Genomic DNA, 27,715 nt, shown 5'->3' on the forward strand with positions numbered 1-27,715 from the left:
GGCTGGCCGGGCGGGGTCGGGAGCCGAGTCCTCAGCCCCAGCCCTGCGGGAGCCCAGCGAGGACACCGAGGCCCCGCCCCGGCCGCCGGTGGCGCCCCTGAGCTCCGAGCCGCGCCGCAGACACAGCCGGAAACCGGCCCGGCGGGAGCCGAGCCCCGACCTAGTGCCACCTGACCCTGAGTCCGAGGCGCACGAGCCGAAGCCCGAGTCCCAGCCCCAGTCGGGGCCGTCCGAGCCCGGCCCGCCATGGCGGGGCCGCGGGGCGCTCTCCTGGCCTGGTGTCGCCGCCAGTGCGAGGGCTACCGCGGCGTGGACATCCGCGACCTGAGCAGCTCCTTCCGGGACGGCCTGGCTTTCTGCGCCATCCTGCACCGGCACCGGCCCGACCTGCTGTGAGTGCCCGGGGCGCGCGAGCGCGCGGGGCTGGGGACCGCCGCCCACCTCAGTGACGCGGTGGCACGCACCGCCCTTGAGAGGTCCGAGACCTCACACCCACCGGCTCTGAACGCGGAGCAGGGCCACGGGGACCCCTGACCATGCACCCACCCCCTCCCCCACCTTGAGCTACTGGTGTCAGGCTCTGACCTCTACGAGGGAACTCTGACCCCTCCTTAGGGACGTTCCAACTCTGGGCTCCAGCTGACATATCGAGCCTCCCTCCCTCCATTGGCGCCAGAGCATAGTACCCCCAAACTTTAGGGGATCAGAATATGCCACTCCCCCAAATAGGCTTCCTCCAAGTTTTGAGCACCCGACGCACGGGTGCTCTCGAAGGCTGTCTTTTTTTTTTTTTTTTTTTTCCAGTAGGAATTTACATATGTAAGGGCAGCCTACCGGAAAGGGTCTCAGAAATAATGTTGCCCTTGATCACTTCCTACCTGAGAGCCGGCTGCCAGGCGCCGCTTTATTCACTTCCCCATCTTTCCCTCCCCGAGAAGCCTAACCCGGTTCCCTTCTATACACAGGCTGTCTGTCATCAGACTCTTCAAGTCCCATATTTTTGTGGGACTCCTGAGGGAATGTAGGTCATTAGTTTTAATTCTTTCTTCTGCTGTTTTGTTTAAAATGCAACGAACCTTGAGGGGTGGAGGGAAGCCATTTCTCTGTAAGGCGTTTTGGCTGATTGCTCTGTGGGGCACTCACCCCGTTTCTGGCACAGGGCTCCTAGATTGTCTTATTAGGTGACTGGGTGTACACTGCTTCCCAAACCCAGCTCGACTAGGAATCTTTTTTGTTGTTGTTGTTGTTTCGGTTTTGGTTTTTCAAGACAAGGTTTCACTGTGTTAGCCTGGGCTGTCCTGGACTCACTTTGTAGACCAGGCTGGCTTTGAACTCACAGCGATCCTCCTGTCTCTGCCTCCCGAGTGCTGGGATTAAAAGGCTTGTGCCACCACGCCCGCTGGACTAGGAATCTGACTAGGCGTATGCCGCATGGCTTTGCTGTTCACAGTGGGGCACAGAGATGGGCCAGAGCGTAGATGCCAGGTAAAAGACTGGTATGGTTGACCGCCACGGATCTGCAGCTTCCAGCTGGAAAGTGAGGCCCTCCTACCGGAGCTACTCTGAATGGTCCCCTGGGAAAAGACCCACCCGCAGAACAACTGATGTGGGCTTCCAGCTCGGCTTTTTTCTCTGAGCCCTGGAACCTCTTTCACTTCGTTCATTCATTTATTTATTCATAAAAACAACTGAGAGTGATAGTTCGTCTGATGCCTGCCTCCTTTTTCAGTAGTAAATCTCAAAAGAGTCCTGGTCTTGTTTACAGCCCCCTGGGAGCGGTCCTCCAGTTCCAACCTGCAGTCTGTCTTTGTCTCTCTCTGGCCTGTTTCCATAGGACAGGGTGTGGGAAGGTCCTGAAAGGATTGCCCAACTCTGTGTGTCCAGCATCTGAGGGGCCCTGGAAGATAAATAGGGTTTTGGGGGTGTGGATGGGGAAGGAAGCCAGGTTGTTTTTTTTTTCATGCCCCCTCCCAAGAAGCCAGGTTTTACAGCCCTGGGACCCAGTGCTAGACTAAGTGTGTGTGTAGAGGGGTTGGGGGGTAGGACTTGGGCTTGCAGTGGTGGAGGAGGCCAGGTGCCATGTAGGGGGAGAAGCTTCAAGGGAGGAGCCTTGGTGTCAGGCTGCTAGGTGCTGAACCCCAGGCTCTAAGTGCTGGCTGTCTGGTGCTAATGTTTAAACCCTGGGGAAAATCATTGGTTCTCTGGACATCTGGAAGGTGGGGTTGATAAGACCTACCTCACAGCCCTGTGGTGAGGATTTTAAATGAGATAATAAGCACACAGTTTTAACCAACCACTAGAAGAGGTGCTATTAGGTTGATGAAGGGAGGGTGGGAATGGCTGTTTAAACCCCTTTGAAACAACTATGTTTAGTCACCGCTCCCACCCACTGGAGTTGGAGATCACAGCCAACAAGGCAAAAAAAAAAAAAAAAAAAAAAAAAACAAAAACAAAACCCAAAAACCAACCAAACAAACAAAAAACCCATACAAGCCAGGCGGTGGCGCATGCCTTTTATCTGAGCACCCTGGAGACGAGGCAAGTGGAGCTCTGTGATTGGGAGCCAAGCCTGGTCTACAGAGGGAGTTCTAGGACAAGCAGGGTTACACAGAGAAACCTTGCCTTGAGAAACAAAAACACCACCAACAAAACACCCTACATATATGTGGGCGTAGAGGTGACTAAACAGTGGAGCCTAATTGGAGACTTACTGGGGAAAAGGCAAAAGTAAGAGAATGGGGCAAGACCCGCCTCAAAGCCAGAGGGGTCACTCAGATGTCAAGACAGGTGTGAAGGAATCACCTCCCAAGCAGCTATCTAGGCTAAATCCTCTTGTCCATTTGCCTGGCGAGGCTGGGCCCTGGACCATGCTAACTGCACCTGAGGCCAGGCCCCTCCTAAAGCACTAAGGGGGTGGAGGTTTACCTGACCTCTGTTTACCTGTTTGCTAGGAATTGAACCCAAGTCCATATGCAGGCTAGACAAGCTCTCACCTACTGAGTTACGTCCTCAGCCCTTGGGGCAGGTCTGTACAGAGCAGAGGTCTGGGGAGGGAGAAGCTGTTTCACAAAGTGGGTCAAGCTTCTGAGGCTGCAGGTGCTGTGTGTGTGTGTGTGTGTGTGTGTGTGTGTGTGTGTGTGTGTGTGTAGGTGTGTGTAGGGGTGGGTCTGCTGTGTTGGTGAGGGGCTGCCCCATGCCTATTTCTCTCCTCTGGGCTTTTCCAAATTCCTTTGAGCCCAGGGCCCATGTGGGATTCATTTCTGTACTTTCATTTCCTCTAGAGTCAAAGGAACTTTCGTGGCCTTTGAAAATTATTCAGGAAAAAAAAAAAAAAAAAAAAAAAAGATCTGTGTTGTCCAAACCTAGACATTATTTAGGATTAGAGATGGAGTGGAAGAAGTTGAGAAAACAAAACAAAACAAGGGGCTGGAGAGCAATTAAGAGCACCATCTGCTCCTCCAGAGGTCTGGCGTTCAATTCCCAGCAACCACATGGTGCTCACAACCATCTATAATAAGATCTGGTGCCCTCTTCTGGCCTGCAGGCACACATGCAGGCAGAACACTGTGTATGTAATAAATAAATAAATCTTTAAAAACACAAAACAAATCATAAAGAACAAAATAAACCTGAAGAGGGGTGTGTGTGTGTGTGTGTGTGTGTGTGTGTGTGTGTGTGTGTGTGTGTGTGTGTGTGTGTGTGTGTGTATGGCTCCCTCAGGCTAGAGGTCAACCTCAGATGATGGTCTATCCTTTTTTCTTTGAGACCAGGAGGAGCTGGCTGGTTAGGCTGTCTTGACTGTCCATGGAGCCTCAGGGATCTCCTTGCCTCTTCCTCCCCAGTGCTGGGATTACTAGCAGTCACCACCAGTGTCTGCATTTTACTTGGTGCTGGGCCTTGAACTCAGGTCCTTGTGCTTGTGTGGTGAGCGCTTCACAAGTGAGCCACCTCCCCAGTCCCAGTTATGACAGTTTTCACTGTGTACTCTTTCAAAACAAGTATGGGAATACCTCCTAAGAACCAGGAAACACTGCGGACAACCCATGACCCCACTTTCTGGGGACATTGCTGAGGAAACCAAATCGAACTGTCCAGACAAGTTGCCTTAGTGTAGCTGGTTTGGGAATCCTCCCCCACCAACTGTGTTGGGCATTAGTTGTGTTGAGTGTTACACAGCAGGAAACGGGTACAGGGAGGCTAAGTAGGTGGCAGGAAGTCACTGTTAGGCAGTGACAAAGCTTGTACACTCTGCTGTATCTGGGAGGCCTGGGAGCAGGGCTGAGGCTCCCTAGGTTTTGAGGGCAGTGGAGGCTGGTAGCATTCGTGACCTGCCCACAGCCAGTCACGCAGGCCACCTAAAGGGCAGGTGCCTAGGTGCCCTCCCTGCTCATGCTGCAGCCCACTAGTGTCTACCGTGGATGAAGCCGCCAGGCACCCATGTTTCCCACACCAGTCTGTGGCTAGGGCCTGGCATCACTCACCTGCCCTGTTTCAGAAGCCTCTTACTAGGGAAATAAGAAATCCCCTCTAGGGAAGCTGTCCCTGAGAGTGGCTGATGGGACAGACCATATGTTTAGTACTAGCAGCTCTGGATTGTGTTCATTTCTACTCTGGTTCTAACTGGTTCTAATTTGAGCCTATCAAGAAACACACGTAGGGACGGGTGGGGGTGGCGCACGCCTTTAATCCCAGCACTTGGGAGGCAGAGGCAGGCAGATTGCTGTGAGTTCAAGGCCAACCTGGTCTACAAAGCGAGTCCAGGACAGTTAAGAGTCAAGGCTACACAGAGAAACCCTGTCTCGAAAACACCAAAAAGAAAAAGAAACACATGTAGGGGCCAGGCATGGTGGTGCATGCCTTTAATCCCAGCACTTGGGAGGCTGAGGCAAGGCTAACTGGGTCCACAAAGACAGTTCCAGGACAGCCAAGGCTACACAGAAAAACCCTGTCTCAAAAAACCAAAAAATAAATAAATAAATACATAAAAAGAAAAGAAAGAAAAAAAGAAAAGGAAAGAAAGAAAGAAAGAAAAACACATGTAGGGGGACTGGAGAGATGACTCAGTGGTTAAGAGGCTGCTCTTCCAGAGGACCCAGGTTCAATTCCCAGCACCCACGTGGCAGTTCCAAATTGTAACTCCAGTTCTAGAAGGCCTGACACCCTCACAGACGTGCATTCCAGGCAAAACACCAAAAAAAAAAAAAAAAAAAAAAAAAAAAAAGAAAAGAAAAGAAAACACATGTAGGGGCTTGAAAGATGGCTCAGTGGTTAAGAACACTGGCTGCTCTTCCAGAGGACGTGGGTTCAATTTTCAGCAACTACATGGTGGCTCACTGCTGTAACTCTAGTCCCAGCAAATGCCCTCTTCTGGCTTCCTTGGGCACTCGGCATGTACAGGGGCATTGACATACATCCTGGAAAAACACATACACATTAAATAAGTAAACAAGAAAATACATATGCACACATACACACAAAATAAATAATACAAATGAAACAAACACACACAAAAAAAAACAGAATAAGAAACCCTCCTGGAGTTGGGTGGGGTTTTAGATTCCCCTGCTTGGTATGGCTTGTGTGCCTGTGACATTTGATGGAGGTTCCCAAAGTATAGATTTTTGTTTGTTTGTTTGTTTTGGTTTTTTGAGACAGGGTTTCTCTGGGTAGCCTTGACTGTCCTGGACTCGCTTTGTAGACCAGGCTGGCCTTAAACTCACAGTGATCCACCTGCCTCTGCCTCCTGAGTGCTGGGATTAAAGGCGTGCACTACCACCTCCTATCTCAAAGTATAGATTTCTAGGGCTAGCTGGCTTCCCTCTTGAATCTCAGCACCCTCTTCTGTAAAATGGGGTGAGCGCTGTCAGACGAATCACTGTGGCACGCAGGCTCCCCTGCATGGGAGCACAGCAAGCCTGCATGCATGGTTGGTCCTTTTGGCCACTTCCTGAGGAGCAGGCCTACTGAGGAAGGGTTGGGAATCAGGGCGCGGAGGCCGTCCATGACTTAGAGGGTTGGCTTGAGCCCACCTCTTCTCAGGGATTTCTCAGGCCTTGCTTGGGTGCTTCCAGAGCCTACAGGCTCACTCCCCCCACTTCCATTCCAGACACAGCTCTATCAGGGCTTGCAGCCTTAGTTTCCTCTCTAGGACCCTGTAGGCTCCCTCCCCAGCCTTGCAGCCCCTCTTTGCTGACTGCACCCTCATGTCACATCTCTTGACCAGTCCCCCTGTCTGTTGCAGTGACTTCCAGTCTCTCTCCAAGGAAAATGTCTTCGAGAATAACCGTTTGGTGAGTCCTCAGACCGATGTGAGCGCAAAGGGCTGTGGGGGGGAGAGGGCAGGGGTCCCAGGAGCCACTCCATTTGGTGAGAGAGGGCTGGTCCTAGAGGAGGCCCTGGTTCCCCTCCCTTCTCACCTCTTCCCTGGAGGGGCCCGAGCTACTGCCACAGGCCACCAGGTGGGGATGGTACTGTCCTCACCCTGTTTTGCTATAATGAGCTGGGCCCAGTCTGAGAAGTACTCACTAACATGCCGTCATCTCTCTGTCCTCTCTTCCGGTGGCTGTTCCTGGTCCTGCCTTTGCACCTGTCTCTACCCTAGGCCTTTGAAGTGGCTGAGAAGGAGCTGGGGATCCCTGCTCTCCTGGACCCCAATGACATGGTCTCCATGAGTGTCCCCGACTGTCTGAGCATCATGACCTATGTGTCCCAGTATTACAATCACTTCACCAGTTCTGGCCAAGGTGAGAGGGAACCTAGCCCTTCACAGAAGCTGTCCTGGGCGGTTTACTTTTTTTTCTGAGCAGTAAAGAAATAACCAGGAAGGGCTGGAGAGATGGATCAGAGGTTTAAGAGCACCGATTGCTCTTTCAGAGGTCATGAATTCGAGCAACCATATGGTGGCTCGAAACCATCTATAATGTCATCTGATGCTGTACATGCAGACAGAGTGCCATATACATAATAATAAATAAATCTTTTTTTAAAAAGCTGGGCACCAGGCCGTGGTGGTGCATGCCTATAATCCCAGCACTTGGGAGGCAGAGGCAGGCGGTTCGCTGTGAGTTCGAGGCCAGCCTGGTCTACAGATCGAGTCCAGGACAGCCAAGGCTACACAGAGAAACCCTGTCCTGGAAAAAAAAAAAGCCGAACATGGTGGTGCATTTCTTCAATCCCAGCACTCAGGAGGCAGAGGCAGGTAGATGGCTATGAGTTTGAGGCCAGCCTGGTCTACAAAGTGAGTTCAGGACAGCCAGGGCTACACAGAGAGACCCTGTCTCAAAAAACAAAAACAAAAAGATAGAAAGAAAGAGCCAGGAAACAGGCTGTCATCCAGTCACTGGCTGTGTGTAGACTTCCTGGTTCATGTCTTTATTGCATCAAAACAACACTGACTTCGTGAGGTGCTCACACCTGTAATCTCAACTTGGGAGGTTGAGGTAGGAGGATTCCCTCAAGTTTGAGGCCAGCCAGGGCCACAGAATCAGACAGGCAATAAGCCCAGGTGAGCTCATCTGCAATTTACCTCCCTTACCCACTGCACTTCCTGTCTGGACACTTCCTGTCCTGACACTTCCCAGGCTTTTTCTTCCTGCACTGCTGGTCTCTTCTTCCAGGCTGTTGCACAGCATCTTTGCCAGAGCCTCTCTCCTCAGCTGGAGAAGAGTGTGTGCTGTCGGGGCAGGCTTCCTCTCATGTTGCTGGGTGTCTCAGGACAGCTTGGGGCTCCCCTCTGCATAGGGGAAGTGAGCCCAAAGATGGGAAGTGAGGAGTTCAGGAACATAGCACAGAAGCTGAGGTTCCAGGAGCCCTGAGTCTTACACTGGGCCCTGAACAGCCCCACATGGGTCATGTCTCCTGCATCTGCTCTGTATGGGGAGAATCTCATCTGTCTCTTTAAATGAAATGGGGTCGGGCTAGAGAGATGGCTCAGTGGTTAAGAACACTGTCTGCTCTTTCAGAAGACCCAGCACCTGCAGGCACACAGAAGTTCCAGAGGATCGGATGCCCTCTTTGGGCTTCTGCAAGCATCAGGCTTAAACAGACGCACATGCATACACAATAAAAGTTTTTAAAAAGACTGGTGTGGTGGCACATGCCTTGCAAACCAGCTCATAGGAGGCAGAGATAGGTTAATCTTTGTGAGTTCAAGGCACAGTTTGGTCTGCAAAAGAAATTAGGCCAGCCAGGGCTACATTGTGAGAGCTTGTCTCAAAAAATGAAAGAAAAAAGCAGGGCATGGTGGTGCACACCTTTAATCCTAGTACTTAGGGAGGCAGAGGCAGATGGATTGCTGTGAGTTCAAGGCCAGCCTGGTCTCCAGAGCGAGTCCAAGACAGCCAGGGCTGTTACACAGAGAAACTGTCTCAAAAAAACTGGCTGGGTGTGGTGGCGCACGCTTTTAATCCTAGCACTCAAGAGGCAGAGGCAGGCAGATCGCTGTGAGTTTGAGGCCAGCCTGGTCTAGGAAGTGAGTCTAGGACAGCCAAGGCTACACAGAGAAACCCTGTCTTGAAAAACCAAAAAAAAAAAAAAAAAAAAGATAAAAGAATAAAATTTGGTTTTTGAGATAGTACTTGCTGCCAAGGCTGTTGACTGAGTTCAGTCCATAGAGTCCACTACTGAATGAATTTGCCTTCTGACCTCTGCTTGTGCGCCATGGCACCTTCAAGTCCCCCATCCCAAGTAAATTAAAAAAAAAATACAAAAATATTAATTAAAAATGAATTAGAGGGCGCTGGTGAGATGGCTCAGAGATTAAGAGCACTGGTTGTTCTTCTAGAGGTCCTGGGTTCAATTCCCAGCAACCACATGGTGGCTCACAGCCGTCTATAATGAGATCTGGTGCCCTCTCCTGGCAAGCAGGTGTACATGCAGGCAGAACATTGTATACATAACAAATAAATCTTTAAAAAAAAGTAATTAGGTGCTGAAGATATGTCACAGCTGTTAATAAAGACTGGGTTCAGCTCCCAGCACTTAGGCTGGAAGCTCACAGCTACCTGCAACTTAGCTCCGGAGGATATGCCTTCCGAGACAGGGTTTCCCTGTTTAGCCCTGGCTGTCCTGGACTCACTTTGTAGACCAGGCTGGCCTCAAACTCACAGCGATCCACCTGCCTCTGCCTCCTGAATGCTGGGATTACAGGCGTGCTGTTTTTATACTGTCTGCCACAGCCATGATGTTTCAACCCTCCCCCACATGGTCCTGTATTGTACTTTCTGGGCAAGTGGAAAGGGTGTGTATGTGTGTATGGCTAGTTCTTTCCTGTCTGACTTCTTCTGTACAGTTGCTGCTGCCATGTGCTCCAGTGGCCCCTTTCTCCTGGGGAGCACACCCAATCCGTATGTACAACCCAGGGCCTTAGCGTGCTAAGCAGGCATCCTCGTACCCTTCCTCCTTCCCCTGCAGACTGTCTCTGTCGGTGCAGCTGTCTTGTCCCAGCACCTGGCACTTTCTCATGCCATTAGCAAGTACTTTTAAGAAGCCGAGGACGTTTCAGAGACTGAGTTGGAGCATCCTAGAACAAGGGAAAGGAAACATTAAGCAGTACATGTCTCAGGAGCTGAGCGAAGGCCAGAGTATGCCAAAGAGAGCAGGGAGTGGCCTCTCTAGATGCGTGGTCTGGGAGGACCTTTGCGGTGATATTTGAAGTAAGCGGGAGACAGACCCAGCAGCTATGAAGATTTGGGGGGACGTGTGGTGGGCCAGAGCAGCATGGGGTCCTGTGCTGCTGGGGAGCTGGGAGAGAAGAGGACTGGAGCTGTCCAGCGGAACTTTGACAGGAACTTGCCTAGGCTGCTGAGTTTCCAAACTTGTCACCGTCACTCACAGTAAGACATGGATTCCAGCCAGGCATGGTGGCCCAAGTCTTTAATCCCAGCACTAAGAAGGCAGAGGCAGGCTGATCTCTGAGAGTTTGAAGCCACCCTGGTCTACAGAGCGAGTTCCAGGACAGCCAAGGCTACATAGGGAGACCCTGTCTCAATAAAATACAACAAAACAAAACAAGAGATTCAAGCCAGGTGTGGTGGCCTACACATTCAATTCCAGCATTCGTGGGGAGAGGCAGGCAGATCTCTGAGTTTAAAGCCAGCCTGGTCTACAAAGAGAGTCCAGAACAATCAGGGCTACACAGAGAAACCCTGTCTGAGAAAAAACAAAACAAAAACAAAAAACAAAGCTGTGTGTGGTGGCGCATGCCTTTAATCCCAGCACTCAGGAGGCAGGTGGATTGCTGTGAGTTCAAGGCGAGCCTGGACTACAAAGGGAGTCCAGGACAGCCAGAGCTACACAGAGAAACCCTGTTTCAAAAAAGCCAAAAACGAACAAACAAAATAACAGAAAACAAAAACAAAAAACAAACACAAACACAAAAGAGATGCACTCTCCACCATCTTCCCAAGTTTACACACATGTGTGTAAATGACACACACTTTAGGAAGCAGTCCTTCCCTGTCTGACATGATTAATGGCCTTTGCATTGAGCAGAGGTTTCTCCTCTGTTCCGTTGTCCAAGAGAGCTGAATGCCATCTGCTTCATCCTTGCAGGGTGCCTTTAAGGCCTGGGACTGGAGGTCTGCTCGGTGTTACCACAGACCTCCACAAGGAACTTGTGCTCAAATTGTGTTATCATCATCTTTGTTATTATATAAATATTTGTTTTATATGCATGTGTATGTGTGTGCTTGAGCGTGTCTCTATGCATCAGTAGCCTGCAGGAGACTAGAAGCGTGTTGGATTCCCCACAACTGGACTGGTTATGAGCTGCCATGTGGGTGCAGAAAACTCAATCAGGACTGCTGTAAGGGCCATCTTACCACTGAGTCATCTCGCTAGCCCATTACCATCATCATCATCATCATCATTAGGTTTTGTTTATTTGGTTGGTTGGTTGGTTGGTTTTTTGAGGCAAGGTTTCTCTGTGTAGCTTTGCCTGTCCTGGACTCACTTTGTAGACCAGGCTGCCCTCGAACTCACAGAGATCCACCTGCCTCTCCCTCCTCAAGTGCTGGGATTATAGGCGTGAGCCACCACCACCCAGCTAATTATCATTTTTTAAATTTCACATTTATTTATGATTAATTTGTATGTACCCACATATGCCATGTCATGTGTGTGCAGGTCAGAGGACAATTGTAGGAATCTTTTCCACCATGTGGGTTCCAGGCATTGAACTCAGATCAGCAAGAGCCTTAACCTGCTGTACCATCTCGCTGGCCCTTTAATGAATTAACTAGTAAGTTAAATAACAAACTATTTAGTTAATTAGTTTTTGAGACAAGGATTCACAGTCCTCTGGTGTCTGTCCCAGGTACTGGGATTTCGGGTGTGCAGCACACATACACATGTGTATGCCTTGTTTGTTTTCTTATTTGTTCATTTTCAGTACTGGGGATTGAATTCAGAGCTTCCACCATGCTCTGTGAATGAGCTTTATCTACACTTGACTATTTTTTTCAGTTTCTGAGACAGTTTCTCTATATAGCCTTTGCTGTCCTGGAACTCACTTTGTAGAGCAGACTGGCTTCAAACTCAGTGGTCTGCCTGCCTCTGCCTCCTGAGTCCTGGGATTAAAGGTGTGCGCCACCACGCCCAGCAATACTTGATTCTTTTTCCCCTCCGAGACAGGGTTTCTCTGTGTAACAGAGCTCTGGCTGTCCTGGACTCTTGTTGTAGACTAGGCTGGCCTTGAACTCACAGAGATTTGCCTGCCTCTGCCTCCCAAGTGCTGGGAGTAAACACGTGCACCACCACCGCCAGGCAATACTTGACTCTTAAAATCACCCCATGGGGACCGTTTGAGGTACAGGGTTCTCAAGAAGTTAGAGGTTGGCCTTTGTTTTACTCCTTGGGTGCAGAGGAGGTTCTTGACACTAGCTGATCGAGGAGGAGATGGTTTGAGGTTTGAGGGAAGCCCTGGTATTTGTGTGTGGTTTCCTCTGTCTCCGGGCCACATCTGTTGCTCACTTGGAGGCAGGCAGGTGACCGCTTAGGAGTAGGCTACCTCCCTGTGCCTTCAGGTCATGTTTCATTGATCTGCCTCAGTGGGATACTGGGGCAGGCCTGCTGTACCCATGCTTGTGGCAGCTCTGTACAGAGTGAATCACTGACGGCGTTTTAGGGAGGCTCAGCAGGCCTGAGTGTGTGGCTCCCCCACCCCCACACCATGGCTCGAGAGTGAAAGTGTTCCCTGTTCTGTGTTACGTTGTTGGAGCCCAGTGCTCTGCCCTGAGGGGGGTGGCTTGGCACCTCCCTAGGCTCAGGTTCTGTGCCTGCCTCAGGGTCTTTCCTGTCTTGTAGCTGCTGTCTCACCACCCACATCAGGAAAGGACCCAGCGCCCCCCTCCCCCACATCCACATCACCTGCTGCGCGGCCAGGAGAGGAGGCTCAGGTATGGAGACTTCACAGTGTCCTTACAGTGACTGTCGTGGGAAGAAGTTGGCCTTGACCATATTCAGAGGGTGTTCTCTGTTCTTGGCCCTGTTGGGTTCCTTGGACCAGGGTGCCAGCTGGCCAGTTTCATTTCATAGCAGAGTCTGAGTGGGTCAAGTTCATTGCTGTGCTGAGTAGACAAACCCCATGCCATCCTTGTCGTCAAGGGACTGTCAGGAGCTACACACGCCATGCTGTGTAGTGACAGGAATATTCCCCTTGACCTCGTGGCGTTTTGAACCATTCAGTGTGATGTCACTGGGGCCCCTCCGCAGTGGCATCTCTCAGGCCCTATTGTCCAGACAGGAAACAATAGCTCATTAAGGTTTGGTCCTTTGTCCCCGGTCACTCAGTAGAAAAGTGGGGGGGGGTCCGCCTTGCTAGTTTCCTTCCCAAAGGACACCCACTTTTCACAAGCTTTAGAGAGAATGCCCAGATAGGGTGAATGGGCAGAGATGGGTGGGTTAGCTGATGAAGAGCCAAGGCCCAGAGGAAAGGAGAGTTGGCTAGAGCAGGCATCAGGAGGGACTGTCCCTTCTTTAGGGCTGGGGCCCTTGCCTGCAGGCCTGGGGCTTCAATGTTTCCATACTGGCTTGGGTTGTTGAGGATGATATCACCCCTAGACTTCCTCACATGGTCAATAGTTGCCTGTCCCCTGCCTCTCGTAGGACTCTGATCTTCGTGTGTTAGCACCGTGGAGCTTGGTGTACATTTGAGGGGCATGACTGTGATGGGGAGGGGAAGGAGGGACTGTCCAGAAGCAGAATGGCTGGTGACTGTACCCCATTTCCTGCAGGGTGATGACCTCTCCTCAGGCAACCTGTCCGAGCAGGGCAAACAGCAGCCCCCCAGCAGCGCATGTGCAGCCTGTGGGCAGCGGGTACACCTGGTGCAGCGGTACTTGGCCGAGGGCAGGCTCTACCACAGGCACTGCTTCCGGTGAGTGCTGTAGGGCAGGGCGTGTCTCCACAGCACCTGGGAGGGAGCTCCCTTGGGGTCAGCACCCACTGGGCTGGGCTTCTGGCCTGGCTGTTCGTGCTGAGCACTCCTCTTAGCCCTCACGCTATAAAGGAACAAACTATGTCTTAGGAGAAAAAGACCCGCTCAGTCACAGGACTTCCCTCCCATCCTCGTTAGTTTTGAAGGCTTACTTATCACTCTGTATATGTGTATGGCTGTGGAGACAGGGGCCATGTGTGGGGATGCCCTTGGAGGCCAGCTGGAGTTGCAGGTAGTTGTGAGCTGCCCGATGTGGGTGCTCAGAACCAAACTCAGGTCCTCTGGAAGGGCAAGTTGCATTCTCAAATGCTGAGCCATCCCTCCAGCCACAGCCTTTTCTTTTCTGAGCTGCTGAGTCTTGAACCCAGGCCCGGGCATGTGCTCAGCAAGCATCCCAACACTGAGCTTTGTGCCAGTCTCAACTGGTCACCGGAACTCAGGGCTTCTGCTGCCTCCTCAAGCCATAACTGCCTGGTGCTGACTAAGTGATATGCACCCTGTGCTGTTGAAACATGAAGGGATTTTCTTTTCTTTTTTCTTTTTTTCTTTTTTAGTTTGGTTTGGTTTGATTTTGGTTTTTCGAAACAAGGTTTCTCTGTGTAGCCCTGGCTGTTCTGGACTTACTTTGTAGACCAAGCTGGCCTCCAACTCATAGCGATCTGCCTGTCTCCATCTTCCTGAGCGCTGGAATTCAAGGTGTGCACCACCATGCCTGGCTAAATAAAAAAATCCTTAAAACGTTAATCTGCATCTGATATTAACTGGATGTAAATACATGGTCTGGAACTTGTGTCAGTAGATGCAGAACCTGTATAAGGGCTTCCTGCCGCTGTGCTCCACCCTTCCAGGAGTCACTCTGGTGTACCTTAAACCTGAGGCTGGGCTGTAACTTGGTGGTAGAATGCTTATCAAGTATTCATAAGGTGCTGGGCGTGGTGGCTCACGACTTTAATCTCAGCACTCAGGAAGCAGAGGCAGGCGAATCCCTGTGAGTTCGAGGTCAGCCTGGTCTACAAAGTGAGTCTAGGACAGCCAAAGCTACACAGAGAAACCCTGTCTCAAAAAACAAAACAAGAAAAGAAAAAAAGTATCCACAAGGTGCTGGCTTCCATCCCCAAACCAATAAACCTGGGCTGTGGCTTCAGTTCTCAGCCCTGACAAAGAAAGTGAAACAAAAACTTAACCAAAACAAACCCAGTATGTGGAAAGCCAGGTTGATTTCCTGAGTCATTGGCTGGTGGCGGTCTTCCCGTGGGCCACCTTCACCTCTTCCCCTTGCAGCACAAGCATGTTTCACAGTTCCTGTTGCTAATTTTTTTTCCCCCTGGGAGAGGGTTTCTCTGTGTAGCCCTGGCTGTCCTGGACTCGCTTTTTAGACCAGGCTGACCTCGAACTCGCAGTGATCCACTTGCCTCTGCCTCCCGAGTGCTGGGATTAAAGGTGTGCACCACTATGCCCGGCTCCTGTTGCTAATTTGATGTGGTTTATTGGTCCCCTCTGATTCTGACAGTTGCCTTGTTCTTTTTCTTCTGGGAAGTCCAGGGTATGGAGCGAGGATGGGTCTGGCAGTTGAAGGAAGTAGTGAGGGAATAACTTTGGTCTCTGAAAGAGGACTTACCCAGGGCCTGGCCATCCTGCCCTGCTAAGGGAATACCTGTCCTGTCCCCTGCAGATGTCGGCAGTGTTCCAGCACTTTGCTTCCAGGCTCTTACAGTAGTGGGCCTGAGGAAGGCACCTTCGTGTGTGCACAACGCTGCACCAGGCTAGGCCCAGGAACTCGGCCCCTCTCACAGCGAAAGCAGCAGCAGGTGACAGAAGAAGCCAAGGATGGAGAAGAGAGTGACCTTAGCCCAAGTGTGGCTGCAGTGGCCGAGGCAGATGGGCTCCAGGCCAGCTCCGAGGTACAACCCAACACCCTGACCAAGCCACGTCTTCCCAGCAAGCCCCAGGAGCTGGCCAGTCCCCTTGTTGGCCGGCCCACACCTGCCCCCAGGAAGGCTTCGGAGAGCTCAGCCTTGACACCCCCAACACCTCGGCCTCGGTCTAGCCTGCAGCAGGATGGCTTGGTGGAGCAGAGTGTCAGCAGTGGCCTTGTGAACGGTGAGTAAGGGCACAGCTGGACAGGGCATGCTGTCTGTGTCCTCCCCTGTGGGCACGTGAATAGCCAGGTGCTCCAGGAACATTGTCAGCTTTCTTTCATCCCCTCCCCCCATTTTTTAAAGATTTTTTTTTTCTTTCTAAACAATGTGTTGGCCAGGCGTGGTGGCACACACCTTTAATCCCAGCACTCGGGAGGCAGAGGCAGTAGGATCTCTGTGAGTTTGAGGCCAGCCTCGTCTACAAAGTGAGTCCAGGACAGCCAGGGCTTCACAGAGAAACCCTGTCTTGAAAAACCAAAACCAAAACCAACAAAAAAAAAAATCTGTGAGTGTAGGTGCCTACAAAGTCCAGAAGCCTGCATTGGATCCCCTGGAGCTGGAGTTACAGGTTGTTGTAAGCCACCCAATGTGGGTGTTGGGAACCGAACTCAGGGTCTCTGGAAGAGCAGCACGTGCTCTTAACTGCTAAGGTGTGTCTCCAGCCCTGGGAACTGCTTTCTGAGCCGGTAGTTGCATGTGCTGTGATGTGGTCACTGTGTGTGTGTGTGTGTCAGTTCCTTTTTGTGCCATGCTGTTTTCCACACTGGTACAGCTCAAGCCGCAGGCCTACCGGTGCTCTGTGTGTGCATTTGCTTTCTGTGTTGTGGTTTGGAGTGTAGCAAGTGTACATACGTGTGTCCTGAGTGTCTCTGGGACCATGCATGTTGATGTCCGTTGTATGTTTCCTGGCTCATCCCCAGGCATGCTCCAGGCATCCTCCCTCTCCCAGCATGTGTGTCTGGTGTCTGTCCAGAGCAGTGGTTCTCAACCTGTGGGTTGCAGCACCTTTGGGGGCATCAAATGATCCTTTCACAGGGGTCCCCTAAGACCATCGGAAAACACAGATAATTACGTTATGATTCATGACAGTACACAGGTAACAGTTAGGAAGTAGCAGTATAGTTTTATGCTTGGGGGTCACCACAACATGAAGAACTAGATTAAAAGGTTGCATTAGTCCAAAGGCTGAGAACTCCTGGCCTGCTGTCTGCGGGGTGTTCTTGGAGGACCTCCATGTATGCCTTGAGATAGTCCTGGGAACCTGAGATGTGCTGAGCATCCCTTATCCATCAGGGAAGCAGTGGAGGCCCAAAGGAGAGAGAGCCCCGGGAACTTGTGCCCGCACGCTCTGTGTTTGAATCCGCTGGGCACTTCTGGAGGCTGGTTTAGGTCTGGGTAACAGGGACACAGATAATGTTTGGACCTTCTTGTGTTTTCTTGGAGGAACCAGTGTCCGAGGGCAATGGGCACAGGTAGATATAAGTGGTTTGGTAGAGGGTAGGCTCACTGCTGGGGTGGATGGAAGGAAGTTGGAGTCAAGGGAGGCTTCCAGTTGGAGGTGGCACCTGGGTACATACCCTGGTGTGAAGGAAGGGAGTGAGTGGATTTGGGTTGGGCCTTCTCAGCTAACATGCAGTCCGGCCTGGCTGCGGCCTCTGATTGACCATTCTCACACTCACCTTCCATCTTATCTAATGTCCCTGAGGGCTGGGCAGGGAGGGGCTGTGGTCACCTTGGTCTGTGGCCTGCCAGGTAGGGTGCAGAACTAGCACTCTGGCTGGCTCTTGGTGCTTCTGTACAGCCCATGAAGGCCCGGTTCACTGTCCTTTTACATCTAGGAAGACTGCAGGAGCCCCCTGTTCCCAAGCCAAGAGGGACACCCAAGCTGTCAGAGAGGTATGCTGTCCCCCTAAGGCCTCAGTGGGGAGCGGGGACTTCTGGGCCCACAGGGAGGCTCCTCTCTGGGTGAGGAAGGAAAGCCATGTCCCCAACCTGCCTGACCTGTGCTCCAGGTGGGGACAGTCACCTCCAGAGTCACTTCATGTTCCCAAGCCTGTGTTTCTTGCTTGACAAGGGAGTCTAGGCTTGAGAACAGAAGGGCCTGGAAAAGCATGGCTACTGCACCTGCCTCTCTGCTCCCCCACTCTGGGAGGACATGCTTCTGGCTATTCTTTGAGAGCTGTCCGCATCAGGATGGCCGCCCTGGCGGAGAGGGGCAGGGACCACAGTGTCCTGCAAGTGAGCATTTGTGCAGCTCCCGGCGTGAGACCATACTCAAGGGCAGGACATAGAACTCACTGGACCATAACCACGGCCCTATAAACAGGAAATGATAGTTAGGTCGCCATGGAGCACATGAACCTGAGGCATGGAGAGGTGGGTGACATCACTAAATGTCACACAGCCCCCTTTTGGGGGCTGCATTGACAGCAGCCGTGTATTGAAGATTGTCTTTTTGACCTCAAGGTGCCCTGTTGGGATATATGTGCATTTCGTTTCAGCTTTGTGCCTGGCCCGACCCTGGGGCTGGGCTTCGGAGAATGGAGGGCTAGCTTTTTTCCTCCCCATTGGGACAGGCTAAAACTTCTTAGAGAGCAGAAGCCTGACCCCTTGCCTTGGCCTCCCTCTAGGGTACCAGCACCAAGGAAGGACCCCCCATGGATCACACTGGTGCAGACAGAGCCAAAGAAGAAGCCAGCCCCACTGCCCCCCAGTAACAGTCCTGGGCCACCGAATCAGGCCCACAGGCAGGTGGAGAACGGAGGCCTGGAGGGACAGACCCAGAAGAGCCCAGTAGCTGGGCCAGAGCCCAAGCCCTACAACCCCTTTGAGGAGGAAGCGGAGGAAGAAGAGTCTGCCCCGGCAGTACCAAGCCCCGCCCCAGCCCCACCAGAGTCCACACCCAAGTCCCTGCACCCCTGGTACGGCATCACCCCCACCAGCAGCCCCAAGACAAAGAAGCGCCCCGCCCCAAAAGCACCTAGTGCATCCCCACTTGGTGAGTGCTGGGTCTGAGGGTGCAGGGGACTCCTGTGGGGTGTCTGATCTCCCATTTCATCACAGAGCAGGCTGGGAGTAGGATGGCATTACTGCCTTGCCATGGGGGGCGGCGCAGCACTGAAGCAGTGAAAACAGAATTTGAACCCCAGCTTTTAACACTTCCTGTTAGGCTAACTCAGCAGGAGAGTCAGGGAGGTGCTGGGCACAGCCCCGCACTGGGCTTTTGAAAGTATGAAGCAGAGGGTAACTCGAACCCTGCCTACCTGGGTCTTTGCCTCTCCAGCCGCTGAGCAATGTGGCTCCTACCTGGCTATGTAGGATTTGGTCCTTCCCTGATCTGGCTTTAGTCTCCTCATGTGTGAGATGGGGGTTAGCCCCAGGTGGCATGTCTCTCCTTTCCTGGTAGTGCTTTCACCCCCAGCACACTGTATGTTTTAGCTTTACCTCCGATTTGTCTTAAGCTCTTGGTTTCCCTCCCAGCCCTATGCTGTGGCTGCCTCTTCAATCTCAGTGGGACCAGTCACCTGCTAGGAGCAAATACAGGCAAATGCTCTGGTGGTCTAAGCCCTGGGTCTCCTTGATGCGTGGGTTTGGTGTGATGGGAGGGTGTGATCTCTGAAGCTGGACAAAGCTGGCTTTAAGGATGGCCCTAGTTAGGGAAAATCCTTTCCTGAGCCTGTGGCCCCATCCAGGAAGACAGCAAGTGCTGTCTCCACTTCTGCTGTTGCCTTCCTTCCAGTCTGTGCTTCAGAGACGGAGGCCATCCTCACTCTCCTGCCTTTCCTGTCCTAGAGTCCCCACATGCCCCAGCAGCTTGCCTTTGCGCAGGCTTGGGTATAGGAGGATCACGGAGCAGGTGGGGAAGTGGAGGCCCCTATCTTGGCAGATTAGATGTTAAGGCAGAGGCAGGTGGTTCTCTGAGTTTGAGGCCAGCCTGGTCTACAAAGAATCCAGGATAGCCAGGGCCACATATAGATGTACCACATGGTGACACACTAGAGCATCAGGGGGTACAAGGTGGGGTCTGACGGTCCAGTGCCTTTGTGACATGGGTCCTGGCGTGGGTTTGGTGTTCTCTGGCCTCTTGCCCATCCAGATCGGGGAGAAGCTTGGTGGCCAGGCCTACCCCCAGCTCTGGGAGCAGGGTGTGTTGGGTCAGGGACAGAAGTCCTGTCAACCACTTGATATTGCCGATCTGCTCCTTTGGACAGCTCTCCACGCCTCCCGCCTGTCACACTCAGAGCCTCCTTCAGCCACACCATCACCAGCCCTTAGCGTGGAGAGCCTGTCGTCCGAGAGCTCCAGCCACACCGCCAACGTAGAGCCTCTGGAGCCGCCCTCTGTACCCAAGAGCTCCTCGGATCCTGCTGTGCATGCACCCAGTGCCCCTGGCACACCTGGGAACTCTGTCACCCCGTCAGCCAACTCTTCCCTGTCTTCTTCTGGGGAGCTGGGGCAGCCTAGTGGTGAACAGGTGCCACAGACCAGGACCAGGGCCAGCCCAGGTACCCAGGCCACCAAGCCCTGCAGTGGTGCTACTCCGACCCCGTTCTTGTTGGCTGGAGACCGGAGCCCTGCGCCTTCCGTGGGGAGCTCGTCCCCACAGCTGCAGATCAAGGTGAGTGCTCTACGGGGGCCAAAAGCAGCCTTCCTTCTAGGCAGTGGGTGTGTGTCTCATCTTGGGGCAAGAATGCCCACCCATCTTCCGGCTGCTTGAGTGCATGTACTGTTACCTGTGTGAGCCTCAGTTCTGTGGTGTGCCTCTCCGTCCCCCCCCCCCCGCCCCCCCCCCCCCCTGTCGGACTGCTCACCAGCGTGTTTACTGACACTGTGGGGATCTACCCACCTTTTACCCTTTACCCTTTACCCACCATCTACCCTTCTACTCACTGCTTTCATGGATGCCAGGCCTTGGGCATGTTGCTTTAGGAGCCTGTCTTTGCCTTCCAAGGGCGCCAGGCATAAGATTGTGCTAGAATGTAATGTGGAGTGAAGCGCAGGTAGGAGAGATGGCTCTTTAACAAGAGACGACTCTTGCTGACTACCTCCTGTGTATGTGGGACATCTGGGCTCCCAAGGTCACACAGGCCTAGGGGGTCTCTGTTCTTGAGAAGCCCATTCTGGTCAGCGGGTTCTGAAATGGCACCCACATGTAGCCACAGCCACACTGGTTTGTAGGAGCCAAGGTTAGCACCCATCAGGCCCAAGGGCTCAGGACGCACATCCTCCTGGCTCCTCTTTTATGAGCACGGGGGATGGGGGTGGGTGGGGGGTGGGAGCGGGTGCTGCTTATGGAGGCGGATACCAGGCCCAACCCTTGATGGACTGTGTCTCCTCTCAGGGGTAGAGCAGGCATGAGGAGGGTCTGGCTGGGTCCCTATCTGGGCATCTGGCTTTTCACAGGTTCTGTAATTCTAGGCTCACTTGTTTCTTAAACACTGAGCTTGTCCAGTCTTAGGTGGAGTGTGGCAGGGCACCACGTGTGAGGCAGCTGTCTTTGTAGCTTGACTTTGTTGTGCCAGCCTGCTTGTATGCCCCGTGTTAGTGAGCCACAGCCACCCACGTGCGGCGTGTGCTACTCCATCTCGACTCCCTGCTGCTGGGTGCCATTGGGAAGGCCTGATTCTGATAATAAGCTACTGGGTAGTGCCAAGTTTTCAGACCGTTCTGAAGAGCCTCTGGGTGTCTTTGTGGTGGCAGGTAGGGAGCTTCCAGCACCCTCCCGGGTGCATTATTTATATATCCATGGGGGGTGGGGTAGGGGTGGGGGCTTGTCCGTGTGAGTGCAGTGCTTATGGTAGCCAGCAGAGAGTGTGTCAGGTCTCCTAAAGCTGGAGTTACAGATGTTAGTTGGCTGTCTGTGAAGTGGCCACTAGGACCCTGACTCTGGACTTCAGGAAGAGCAGTATGTGTTTTTAGTCAGTAAACCAGCCAGGCCAGCTCCGTTGGCTGATCTCAGGATATTCTGTGACTTAAAAAGCCTGGAAGGGCTCAGAGGCCTTGGGCTTTGCTGGACTCCCTTTGGATGTTGATAAAGAGAGAGGGCACAACCCTGGGGGTCTTCCCAAGGGACCCAACCCCACCCTTCTCACCTCTGAGATTCAGAGAGAATGTCACAGGCAGTTAAAGCAGGAAATGGGGGTTACAGGTGACTCAGTTCCAGGCCTCCTGTGTCTACTACCTCAAGCTACCACATGCTGGTTCCCTGCCATGTCCGGCTCTGGCTTAGACACTTTTTCTGCTTCGGAGGATCCTTGTGCAGCTTGGAGCTTGACTAGATGAGGGCAGGGCGTGCCCTCCCAGGTGCTGGGAAGCTGAGGTCTCAGGCATGATACTTGCTTCCCGTGAGCTGAGGGTGCTGTTGGGAAGACGGAGCCCTGATCTCAGAGGGGCCGGGGTCTCTAGAGAGACAGAAAGGTGCAGAGGCAGGGTCTGGGTGTGTCTGTGGTGGGCTGGGCAGCAGAGGGTAGGAGGGGAGAATTGCCTCTCTCTGTTAGCTAGAGGGAGGTGGGATTCCTGTGTTTGGGCATCCTTGGCTAGGTGGGGATCTAGGCCTTTCTGAGCCTTTGAGTCTCCACTAGAGAAAGTGTGGCCACGAATGAAGGCTATAACGAATGAAGGTCAAGTCCGGGGTCTGTGGTGGTGGATGCTACTGGGTCCTTGGGCAGTGGGTGACCTAGCCACTCTGAATGTAGCTCAACTGTAAAGGGGCCTGCAATAAAGGAGGTTTTTGTATGCGTGTGGTACTAGGTCTAGAAGCCAAGGCTTTGCGCTTGTTTTTTTTTTTTTTAAACTTTATTTACCCAGGTGTGATAGTGCATGCCTTTAATACTAGCACTTGGGAGACAGAGGCAGGCTGATCTCCTGAGTTAGAAGCCAACCTGGTCTACAGAGGGAGTTCCAGGGTAGCCAGGGCTATGCAGAGAAACCCTGTCTCAACAAAACAAAAACCAAAACGCTTTATTCAGTTTTTTTTTTTTTTTTTTTTGGACCATATCATACACATTATTTTAACTCCCCACCTTCTAATCTCCTGCTCAGTCCTTTAGCCCCCACATCTAGCCTTCCCCCTACGCCCAGACAGAGTTTCACCATGTAACCCTGACTGTCCTAGAAATCACTGTGTAGACTAGGCTGGCCTTGAACTCACAGTGATCCGCTCCCAAATGCTGGCAATAAAGGGGTGCGCCACTACACCTGACTAAGACCTTTTCCCTCAGCCATGCCCTGAGCAGACAGGTGTGTAAGGTGTGAGACCAACTCTGGGGAAGCGCTGTGGCTGTGGAACCATTTGCCGAATGAGAGTAGAAAGCCGGGACGTGGAGATTCTGTTCTTGCCCGGGCCCTCCTGCTCCTGCCACTTGGGTCCTGCCTACTTTCTATATTCCTGTGTGATCAGACTTCTCACACTTAACTGTTTGTCCTCACTGCCTCCAGTCTTCCTGCAAGGAGAATCCTTTCAACCGGAAGGCGTCTCCCTCCGCATCTCCAACTGTAAGAAAGGCCACCAAAGGAGCCAAGCCCATGCGGCCACCTGCCCCAGGACATGGCTTTCCACTCATCAAACGCAAGGTGCCAACAGAGAGACCCAGCACCCTTCCCTCAGCAGCCTTAGGCCTGGGACCTGTGGGTGGCCCTACTGGAAGACTGAACTTAGCCCAGGGGTCCAGTGTAGTCAGGAACAGTAGGAGGGCAGCGATGGAGTGTGGGAGTGTGGGAGTGCTTCTCAGAAGGGGACCCCAGTGGTGTCTGTGACCTGTTACATTAGCTCACTGCCCCACAAGGAACCCCTCCTGACAGGGAAGGGAGAGGCTTTCCTCAGGAGCAGGAACTTGGACCTCTCATGGAGGAGTCTGTCAGACCCTGATATGGAGGGTTCCTGGCCGTCACCACTCTGGCCTGTTTGCCACCTATGCTGCTTTCTTGTCATGCTCCTGTGGGGTGAAGGGGAAGCCACTGCTCATTAGGTGACCAGAATATTCCCGGGCAGGTCCAGTCTGACCAGTACATCCCTGAGGAGGACATCTACGGTGAGATGGACACTATTGAGCGCCAGCTGGATGCCCTGGAACACCGTGGGGTTCTGCTGGAGGAGAAGTTGCGTGGTGGAGCAAATGGTACGGGAGCTGCATAGAGGAACTGAGGGCCGTGGGTTGGTGGGAGCCCCTGGGAGTGCTGAGCTGGGAGGGATACCGGCTCTGGCCTCAGTGGAGATCTGGCTTCCAGAGGGCAGCGAGGACGACATGCTGGTGGACTGGTTCAAGCTCATCCACGAGAAGCATCTGCTAGTGCGTCGCGAGTCAGAGCTCATCTATGTGTGAGTCCTCATGGCCCTGGCTGCTCCGTGCGGGGAGGTGAGGGTGGGGGGCCATGGAGACCTGGGAACTCGGGCCCTCTGCCATGACAGCAGTGTGAGCAGGTGGACCCTAACAGAAGTGTTCACTGCCTTGTCCTCCCACCCTTAGCTACAAGCAGCAGAACCTGGAGCAGCGCCAGGCGGATGTGGAATATGAACTCCGGTGCCTTCTCAACAAGCCGGGTGAGCTCCGGCCACAGGGGCCTGTCTTAAAAACTGAGAAATCGGTCTAGGGAGGTGGCTCGGCCGGCCTCAAATCCACAGAGATCCGCCCTTCTACTGCCTCCTAAGTGCTGGGATTAAATGGATGCGCGACCACTGCCCGGCCACCAAGTTTGATCCTTCGAACCCTCGTGTTCATTGAATCTGGGCGTGATGGGGACCTCCAGTAGGCTGAGGGTTGAGGGCTGAGTTGGGGATGGAGGAGAAGTGCCTGCCTTGTCTTGGCTGTGGCTGTGGTATGCACTGATCCATAGCTGCTAGTAGAGACCACGGAGCCACTGAAGGACCAGGGCTCTGACCTCTTTCCTATGTTGTGGCATCATCCAGGCACGAGTGACGGGGCATCGGTCCCATTTCACAGCGGAGGTTATAGAGAAGTGGACCCAGTGGCTGGGGTTTCCTCATTTGTGTGGGAGCTGCTAGCTCTGTCTCTGCCCTGTGCCTGTCCTCAACACTGGCTCTCACCTTCTCTGACTGGAGTCTTGCCTCTCCATTGACTGGGAAACTTGGAAGGTTGGACTGGCTCCAAGTCACAGAATGTCCTAGGCTTCTTTGCCAACTGTGAGTCATTTCTAACTCAGCAGGAGGCTGGGTGTGTGGCTACCACTAGGAGCCCAGCGTAACCAGAGTGGGTAAGAAACCAGCAGCTCCAAGGCTATGACTGTACACTCTGTCCTAGTCAGCTTGCTCCTCGCGCTGCTTTTGAATATGACGCTGGGTTTATGTGACTCTGAGGGAAATGGGTCCATAGACATCATGAAAGGCCACCATGTAGGTGTCAGGCTGCCTGGGTTCAGTCACTGGTCTTTCTTTGGGCAGTGCTAGCCAAAGGCTTAGTTCTAAAGCTTAACTTTCCCTCCATGTAGCCTAGGAGCACAGCTTACCCAGGCTTCATGCAACATGTGAGCAGGGCAGAGGAGGATTTAAACTTGGGGCATGACTGTGAAGCCTTTATGCTGTCCCCAGGACTGTGCTGGGCAAGGTGAAGTCCTAGGGAAAGAGGAAGTTCCTGGCAGCTCTAAGGTGTTTGTTTCTAGATGGATAACACATGAGGAGTACCAGGTGGGGGCCTCCGAGCGTGTTTCTGTGAGAGGGAGGAGGCTGGAGTGCGGCAGGGCTAGCACCATCAGGGAGTCTCCTGGCTGGGCTCTATTCCCAGTTCCCTTCCTCCATGGCCTTGAGAACATGCTCCACTGTGTGACGTGGACTGTACTACTTCTAGACTCCAGGAGCTCCTTGTCATCTCCGCCCTTGTCCACTCAAGCCAGTCCAATATTGCTTCCTGTAAGAAGCCACTGATAAATGTCCGTTTTGGAAGCCTTTGAGGAGTGCTGCCCTGCAGGGTGTACTTGAACTTTGTGTTTGGTGGGCAGGAAGCCGTTAAGCATTGCTGGCTTAGAGGGCGTCTCCTGAAGGGTATTTGGTGACAGCCAAATGTCCTTGGTTTTTTTCCTTGAACCACCTTCATGTCCCTATGAGCCTGTGAGTCACACTGTGGGCCCTCCTGCCCTCTCCCAGCATGGATGACCTGCTATCTTCCCAAAATCTTGGGTGCTGGGTTCTGTCATTGTGAAGAAGGGGTTCCCGCCGCTCACCCTGGCTTTCTTCTCTGGCAGAAAAGGACTGGACAGAGGAGGATCGGGCAAGAGAGACGGTGCTGATGCAGGAACTCGTGACCCTCATCGAGCAGCGCAACGCCATTGTCAACTGCCTGGACGAGGACCGGCAGAGGTGCCATGCCTGGGACCCTGTGGGGGGATTGGCTTTCTGGCAGAGCTTGGGAGAAAGTTAGCCCTGCCCTCACTGCCAGCTTGTCCTCACACTTGCCCAGTCCTGTGGCACCTTAGAGGCTGGAAGGGACTTATAGATGACCTGGTTCCTTCCTGCTGTGGGCGCTCAGCTTCTCTTTTCTACCCCAGGGAAGAAGAGGAAGACAAGATGCTGGAAGCTATGATCAGGAAGAAAGGTGAGGCTCATCCTGAGGCGGGGCCAGTGCCTACCTGTGAGCTCCATCCTGTGTCTGCAGCCTGCACATGGAAGCTTGAGCAGGCCCCACAGGCATGGTTGGTTGTAATGCAAACTCCTAGGCTCTGTTTTGTTGGGGAGCCAAGTGAAGTGAGGTAGGCCAGTCATAGCCACATGGCTGTGGCTCAGGCTGTGGGGGAGGGTGGAGATGAGGGAGCATAGCCAGGGGATTTCCTTATGTCCACAGGACTGTGATCCAGCAGGGGGCCTTGGCCCAGGCTCGTTTTGCCCTGAGTGGACTCTTTCCAGAGCCCTGTAGGCTGGCCTGGGGGTCTGGGGACCTAGAGCTTGCTCTGGACCAGAGTGCCTGCAGTGGCTCAAGGATGCTGCCCTGAGAGCTGTGGCTTGGAGTCTGACCTTGGTTCCATTTGTGGCTCACTCTGTTGCCTTGTGGCTGAGTCTGGAGTCAGACCGGCTTCTAGTCCCGGCTCCGGCACATGAGCTGGGTGACTGGGCCAGTTCCTTGAGCCCTCACCTCACTTCTCTTTGTGATGGCGGCTCTTCTCAGTGTGGGCTGAGGGTTACAGAGCGGACTGCATAGAGCAGCAGCCTGAGAGCTCAGCGGGAGAGGGGAGACTGGGTATAGTGTCATGACTTGGTGTGTGGATCGACTGGAGTCCTTGGTGATTGCATACCTGCTCAAAGACATTGACCGCTGCCCCATCCTGCCCTTGGTGCTCCCCTCCCTCCCTGGTTGATTGTCTTTCTTCTTTGCTCTAGAGTTCCAAAGAGAGGCTGAATCTGAAGGCAAGAAGAAGGGCAAGTTCAAGACCATGAAAGTGCTGAAGCTGCTGGGAAACAAGCGTGACACCAAGAGCAAGGTCCCTGGGGACAAGAGCTGACAGCAAAGCAAGCCGACTTCCTTTCTTCTCCTGGAGCCTTGAGGCCAGAGCAGCACTCTGCTGCCCTCCGAGCTGCCAAGGGGGGGCGATGACCTTGGGAGGGAGTCTCTAGGTGAGCTTTGCCCTCCTTGATGGTCTCCAGCTGGTCTGTGCTAAAGGTTTTCTTCCCCCTCTTCCCTGTGTCCCAGACAGCTGTGACTTAGCCCTGCCCACTTGGATTCTGACTCCAGATGCTGTGACATGCCCAGGGGCAAGCAGGGATGCAGGCTCCTGGCTGAGGTAGTGACTCTCCTTGTTCCTCTGAACCAGGCCAGATGGGGTCTTTGCTGTCAGTCCTGTCCAGAGCAGGGCCTGGCCTAGGGCTTGTGCACCATTGAGCGGGTCAGCAGCAACACTGCTGCCTAGCCTCTCCCAGCCCAGAGCCTCAGTCCCTACCTTCCTGTCTAGCACAGGTGCCCTAGAAGCTCATGTTCCCTCACTCAGGAGCTCTATTTATGAAGTCTCAAGTCTGGCCCCCCAGTGAGTGCTGTGTTGTGTCAGAATAGGCTCATGGCAAGTCCTAAGTCCTCTGCTCCCCCCAGACTGTAGGAATCCCTTCCCTCACCTCCCGCGCTCTGTGGAAAGCCTACACAGGGACCCAGTGGCAGTGCTGTGGGTAGGATTCAGGCTTTCTGCCCACCTCACGCCCGGGGGATGGGTCCATTCCTTTTGGAGGTCAGTACAGCATGTCTTTTCTGTTCTTTCCGAGGACTGCTGGCCACTCACTACTAGGTGGCTCTGGGAGAAAGAAGAGTGATGGGGTACCTTTTCTTTCCCCTGGGAAATGTGCCAGGCAGCTTATGGTCCAAGCACTGTCCTTGCTCTTGGGAATTTCAGCCCCCTCCCTCTGTGCATCCTGGGAAGGAACGCACTGTAC

At 53.2% G+C, this 27,715-nt stretch overlaps 1 protein-coding gene across 1 annotated transcript; it reads left to right on the forward strand.

Annotated features, from left to right (window-relative positions):
- On the forward strand, positions 1 to 26,824 carry Micall1 (MICAL like 1). Its single transcript, XM_051159953.1, has 16 exons — positions 1 to 392; positions 6,242 to 6,290; positions 6,602 to 6,743; positions 12,304 to 12,395; positions 13,233 to 13,375; positions 15,108 to 15,535; positions 17,193 to 17,250; positions 17,985 to 18,352; positions 19,566 to 19,972; positions 22,792 to 22,926; positions 23,345 to 23,471; positions 23,581 to 23,671; positions 23,820 to 23,893; positions 25,549 to 25,663; positions 25,852 to 25,898; positions 26,678 to 26,824. Exons 1-16 carry the CDS (start codon positions 247 to 249, stop codon positions 26,797 to 26,799), a joined length of 2,544 nt encoding a protein of 847 aa, XP_051015910.1. The 5' UTR covers positions 1 to 246; the 3' UTR covers positions 26,800 to 26,824.
- The last annotated feature ends 891 nt before the right edge of the window (positions 26,825 to 27,715 follow it).

Source organism: Acomys russatus, chromosome 17 (genome assembly GCF_903995435.1).
Source record: "Acomys russatus chromosome 17, mAcoRus1.1, whole genome shotgun sequence".
Classification (NCBI taxonomy): Eukaryota; Metazoa; Chordata; class Mammalia; order Rodentia; family Muridae; genus Acomys; species Acomys russatus.

What these genes read in the sequence shown, in the direction of transcription:
- Micall1 (XM_051159953.1), top strand. Translation starts at nt 247, where the DNA reads ATGGCGGGGCCGCGGGGCGCTCTCCTGGCCTGGTGTCGCCGCCAGTGC. An exon ending in CAGCAGTGGCCTTGTGAACG is followed by an intron (nt 15,536 to 17,192) that starts GTGAGTAAGGGC and finishes TTTTACATCTAG; the next exon opens with GAAGACTGCAGGAGCCCCCT. An exon ending in CTGGACGAGGACCGGCAGAG is followed by an intron (nt 25,664 to 25,851) that starts GTGCCATGCCTG and finishes TTTCTACCCCAG; the next exon opens with GGAAGAAGAGGAAGACAAGA.